Source organism: Echinops telfairi, unplaced genomic scaffold (assembly GCF_000313985.2).
Source record: "Echinops telfairi isolate 266 unplaced genomic scaffold, ASM31398v2 ScPeMD7_7416;HRSCAF=8454, whole genome shotgun sequence".
NCBI classification, from domain to species: domain Eukaryota; kingdom Metazoa; phylum Chordata; class Mammalia; order Afrosoricida; family Tenrecidae; genus Echinops; species Echinops telfairi.
Window position 1 is genome coordinate 5,844,137 of NW_022111316.1, and position 5,997 is coordinate 5,850,133.

A 5,997-nucleotide genomic window follows, 5' to 3' on the forward strand; every position below is an offset into this window, starting at 1 on the left:
TAGTGAACCATTGAGCCTGAAAGTGGTCTTGGGGGAGCCCCAACACACAGAAGTGTAGTAGTTAAATTAATTGCTCATATATTTAAAAGACAAACATGGAAAACATTTTTTATTTTGAGAATTTGAAACTCATCACTTATAACTGATTAATAGAAATTCTTTTAGGAATTTACACCATGATTCTGAATTAGTATAGCCTACTCTTTTGTACACTTTGAACATGAAAAACAGATGAAACATTCCAAACACGGTGACTAAACATTTATTTCCAAACTTCCATTTAAATACATTTTAAAACATGTTATTAAACATCAAAGGCATGCATTTAATTAAAAATTTAATTTAAATTTATTTATTAAGCGTGGTAATCAGGTTTCTCTAGATAAACAAACATATTTATATGGATAGGTTCATACAGCAAGAAGGAATATAAAAGCTAATTAGTACACACTGTAGCACAGGTGGCTCTGTGTAACTCACTTCCATGGAACAGTTAATATACTGGAAGTCAGTCCTTCTACTCATGTGGGTTGCTGCGTTCAAAGTCAAGGAAGCAGACAAGGGCGTCTTCCCTCAGGCAAGATAGGCAGGGTGTGCCCACAGGCAACAAACATCAGGGTGGGTCAGCAACAGTCAGTAGCTCTGAGCTGAGCGAAGCAGACCTGAATGGGATCTCGAACTCAAGCAATGCAAGCCAACAGTATTGACCAGCCTCAAGCTAAAGTGATGTATGCACCAATAGCGTAGTGAAGCAGGTCTTGAAGGAGCCTCAAGCTCTAGCTACAGGATCCACCACTTGGCCTTGCCCACTGGTTGTGTAGCTCACAGGTTGAGGCAGAGAATTAAATAAAACAGCAGCATGCTGTTCCAATCACCAGAGAGCAAGAGAGAGGAGGGCAGGCCTTTAGAGCCATTTATCTCTTTGCCCTCCAATCAAACTGCAACCTGATTAATCCCACATGTTCCTATTGGCCATGTTGGCACAATAAACCTAACTACTATATTTGGAGTCCCAAGATTATTATTATCCTCACTTCATTTTCTTTCTAGAGATTTAGTAATATTTAAACATGATGATGGAGTTAAGATAATCTCTCTAACAAAAAATATTATCAATACACTTAATGCTCCTGGTGCTTTCCTCTGAAAGAGTAATATGTTTTCTTGTTTAATTTGGTTGACATGTATTCATGATTCCCCTCATTCCCCCAGAATGATAATAAAAAAATCGAGCTATTAATGTTATTTTAAAGTAATGTAAATTATGTAGGGATTTTATTATTATTAGCAGGAAGTAGAAAGAGTTCATCTCTTAGAAGACATAAAGCCAAGTTGGCAGAAATATGTATTTTTTTCAATATTATCTATGTCAAGTAGGTTATGATTACTCTGTCGGTTTCTGTTTCAACTGGGCTATTGTGTTTGACAACCAGAACCATCTACATCTTTTCTACCTTCCTTCCAGATTAATGGGCATGATTTCCAGGGTTGATAAGCCCTTCTTGTTTGACTGGAGCTTCTTCTTCTACTGAAATTATTTGGTTAGCTGGAAGTTCCTAGTATTTTGTTCTTTACTGTGTTCTTCAGTAGGGACAGGGACATATTTGTGCTCTATAAATCTATATCAACTTTGTATTATTTTAAAAATTACATGTAATTTATCATATTTACCCTTTCTTTGTGTCAATATTTTATGTACTCTCCTTATAGATTTTGGAACCATGATGGCAGAGTGGTTACCCTTTATCTTTTGGTCTGCTAGTGGCAGGTCATCAGTTCAAAACCACCAGACCACTCATCTGGAGAAAGTTCAGGCTTTCTACTCTGGTAAAGAGCTGTAGTCTCAGAAATGAACAGGGCCAGTTCTAATCTGTGCTATTTGGTTATGAGTTGGAATTGACTTTTAAGCAGCCTGATAGGTTCTCACCTACCAGGTGGTGCTACTTCACTATAGTTATTATTTTTTATTTTGATAATTGTATTTTGATGCCAACTCTGTCATAACTTGATTAGTGGAAGTCTTAAAGGATCCCTGGGAGTTACAATGATCCACACAAATCATATCTATGAGTCTTGGCGGATTTTCCCCTTTGCAAGAGACAAGTTGATTGGTGAGATCATGCCTGCCGAGCTTAGTTTACACTGAGATGATTCATGTGTCCTACTAGGTCTTCATGCTAAATGCTTCTGGAAACAATTGATATCAATATGTTCATTTTGTTCACCAAAGAAATAGTGATGCATGCCATCTAGTTACAGGAAAACACTAAACATTAATTCATCATGTTTATTTTTCTACATTGAGGACATAACTGTGTAGATGCAACATCATATGAATGAGTCTTCAAGGATATTTCTATGAGATAGTGTTACTTTTATTTATAAAGGCAGAGGAAATTTTTGCCTTTTACTTATTTACTGTTTTCACTAATCCATAGTGTTTGTTGTTCCTAGCCGATATAATCCAGTCAAAAATCCTTACTATTTACATTTAAATTTAATTTCTGATGTGCCCAAGTTTTCATATCATAGACCCCTTGTGTCCAGATGGGAAAAAACTCTTTAGCTTGAGTTATATGTCTTCTTAATCAAGATGGGGCATGATGGTAGCCAAACTTGATATATAACCTGAACAGAAATCATCCTAGCATCTTCTTAGTAAAAGAGAATGTTGATTTATTTAAAGAGTTTATTCAGAGCCTCTTTCACATCCTTATTCCTCAGACTATAGATCATGGGATTCAGCATAGGGAAAACCACAGTGTAAAAGGTAGAGACTATTTTGTCTCTTTCCATAGAATCACTTGATCGGGGATGGCAGTAGATGTAGAGAATGGAGCCGTAGTACAAGGTGACGGAGATCAAGTGGGAGGAGCAGGTAGAGAAGGCTTTGAGGCGGCCCTGGGTGGAGCGGATCTTCAAAATGGTGGCAATGATGAAGAGATAGGAGGCAAGTATGAGCACAGTGGGGGTGATGACATTCAAAGCCAAGAGAATATACAGTACAATCTGGTAGCCATCTTTTCTGCCACAAGCCAGCTTCACCAGGGGAAGTAAGTCACAGAAAAAGTCATCTATGACGTTGTCACCACAAAAGTTCAAGGCAAAAGTTCTTTTGGTGATGACAGAAGAGTTAATAAACCCACCAAGATATGAGGCTGCCACCAAAAGTGCACACAACCTGATGGGCATTGCCTGAGAATAAAGCAGTGGTTTTGATATGGCCATATAGCGGTCGTAAGCCATGGCAGCCAAGAGGTAACATTCACTATATGCCAGCCCACCAGAGAAAAAGAACTGAGCCACACAGCCACCAAAGGAGATGCTTTTGTCCTCAGAGATGCAGGTCACTAGGATCTTCGGGGTGTAGACAGAGGAATACCAGAGGTCCAGAAAAGACAGATTACCAATGAAAAAGTACATGGGTGTGTGGAGCCGGGAATCATTACAGATCAACACAATGAGTGTGATATTTCCCCCCACGGTCACTGAGTACACGCCAAGAAACCCCACAAATAGGACCAACTGTATCACAGGGTCTCTTGTGAATCCCACCAGGATGAATTCAGTCACGGTGTGATTGTTTCTCTCCATGGCCATCATCTCACCTAAGGAAAAACCACATGGTTCAACTTGAGTTGCTTTGCTGAGTAAAGGGAAACATTTGAAAGAATTCATATCACATCACTGCTACGTCTAGAAATCTAGGCTTCAACCAATGACTCTCATTGTTATTTAGAATGATTCTTTTCCCCCCAATTTGCACCCATCACTCATATTGCTCATATTATACATTCAATTTCAGATTTCTGAAGTCAGTGAATTGTTTTTCCCATGAAGAAGGACTGTCCAACAAAAAGGAAAACAGCCTGAACATTTGTATTTTCTTGTGCAGTGGTCTTCTTCATACTTCACCATTGCCCAATTTACTAGCTTAAAAGGTAAATTGTTTCCATTGGAAATACTGGACTTAGCACCTCATTCTGAAATATTTATAAAACTCTGATATTTTTCTTTTGTTTATAGCATATACTGGAATACCATTATGTAGTCATATTTCATAGTAGCATCTAGACCAAAGAACCCCAAATCATTGCCATGGAGTTGACTGTGACCAAAAGTGATCCTATAGGAGAGGTAGAATTGCAAAGGAGGACTTCTGAGACTGTAAATCTCTATAAGACTAGAAAGCGCCATCTTTCCCCTGTGGAACTGCTGGCAGTTTCAAACCACCAATGGGTATAAGGTAGAAAGAGGTTAGAGCACATGGTAATGTACATACAAATTTTTAGAAAATATAAAGCAGGATGATATATAATAATGAGATGGTTCAGCAAACAGAATTAACTCTATTTATACATAGCCAGCGATAACCACCAAATACAGACTAATAATGAACCAATTTTAGATTTAAGTAAAACTCATTGTCTAGTCCTAAAGTGAAAAGAAATTTTAAATTTCTGTTATTTTAATTTTTACTATTGTGGATTTTTCCCTTAACAATAATGTTGCAAAAAAACCAAATGTGTCTTAAACTGACAAAGAGGCCCATTATTCTGTTTGGATATACATAAAACTGCAGTGACAATGATAAATACTTTTATGTAGTGAGTATACAGGATTATAGGTAGCAACTATACATCTATAATCCATTAAAGTACTATCCCATTAGACTAATTATATAAAATTGAAGTCCTTTTGTACTTAAATGAACATGAATCCCAGAAAATATGATTTTTATGATGTTTGGATTCATCCGATTGGAACCTAGGAAGATTCAATTCCTATTAGAGATTCAATATTAGTGCTAATATACTGGTTTCTTTCCAAGTAAAATAGAGAAGATTGTCTCAATTGGGCTGTGGTGGGCTGTCAACTCCAAGGTCAGCCATTGGAAACCTCCAGCTGTTCCAAAAGAGAAAGAGACTGTCTACTGCTGTAAAGAGTTATGGTCTCAGAAACCTATCTACCGGGGAGGTTTCTACTCTGTCCTGTAAGTCACTTAGTCGCTTAGCACAATGGCATTGACTTTGTGTTTTCTGAGACTTCCCTAAAGATGTTCATATTAAGGCCCCCAAAAGTCAAATGACTATAATTAATGTTTAACAATTCATCACTCCTGCCTGCCCAGTTCATCATCATCATCATCATCATTAGCATTGTCACTGGAGTTGATTCAGTCTACTAGGGACCATAGAGGAGAGAGTACCATTGGCCCTGTGGGTTTCCTAAGCTGTAAATCTCTATGTGACCAGACAGCTTCATCTTTCTCCCTTGGAGCATCTGGTGGTTTTGAACAACTGACCTCGTGGGGTTAACAGTCCAGTGCATAATAGCCATCAGAGAGAGATGCACGATCATCATACTTTCATAGTTAACTGCTTTTCCTTCTGCTTCTCTGGTTTCTGGATTGTGGTGTTATTACCCCAGCTTTAAGTGCCCTAAGATCAACCTTGTGAGGGATTCTCTTCTAAATCCACAACCAAGTCCTGGTGACCAGATCTGGCAGTTGAGTTTACTTTCCATACGTGAATGAACTCTCCTATATTCAGTGGTGTCACTCAGTGCTGTAAATAACCTTGTCACCCCACTCCTCAACATTGATTTCTCTCTAGTACCAGACCATGCAGAATCTGCAGCAGATGCCTGGAAGTCTGAGACCTACACCTGGAACCTTCAGATTAAGTCAGCCAGCACAGTGTCCTACTTGCTCAGTGTGGCTCAGGCTCCTGCACCCACTGAAGCTGCCTGGGTCCCCCTCTGCTTCCTGTTATCCATCCCTCCTATTGTCTATCAGTATGGTGATCTGTCTGCCACCATGCACTGATAGCCTGTGTTCCTGTCCCAGGCCCTGGAGGAAGAGACAGAGGGAGCTGGGGGGCTTCCATCTGTTGGAATTTTCTAAGGACTATGGGACCCTTGGAGACTCAGCTCTTGCTGTCTCCTGTTGGCAGCAGCTGCTCTGAGGTGACTCCCTTGGGGAAAGGCAGCACAGGG

The 5,997-nt window shown here is 39.2% G+C and overlaps 1 protein-coding gene across 1 annotated transcript; it reads right to left on the reverse strand.

Moving 5' to 3' along the window:
• Positions 1-2,676: 2,676 nt before the first annotated feature.
• Positions 2,677-3,606, reverse strand: LOC101648819 (olfactory receptor 9G1). Its single transcript, XM_004714899.2, has one exon. It carries the CDS (start codon positions 3,601-3,603, stop codon positions 2,677-2,679), a length of 927 nt encoding a protein of 308 aa, XP_004714956.2. The 5' UTR covers positions 3,604-3,606.
• Positions 3,607-5,997: the final 2,391 nt, after the last annotated feature.

Bases quoted from the DNA above. Each gene is read 5' to 3' on its own strand.
- LOC101648819 (XM_004714899.2), bottom strand. From the start codon at position 3,603: ATGATGGCCATGGAGAGAAACAATCACACCGTGACTGAATTCATCCTG.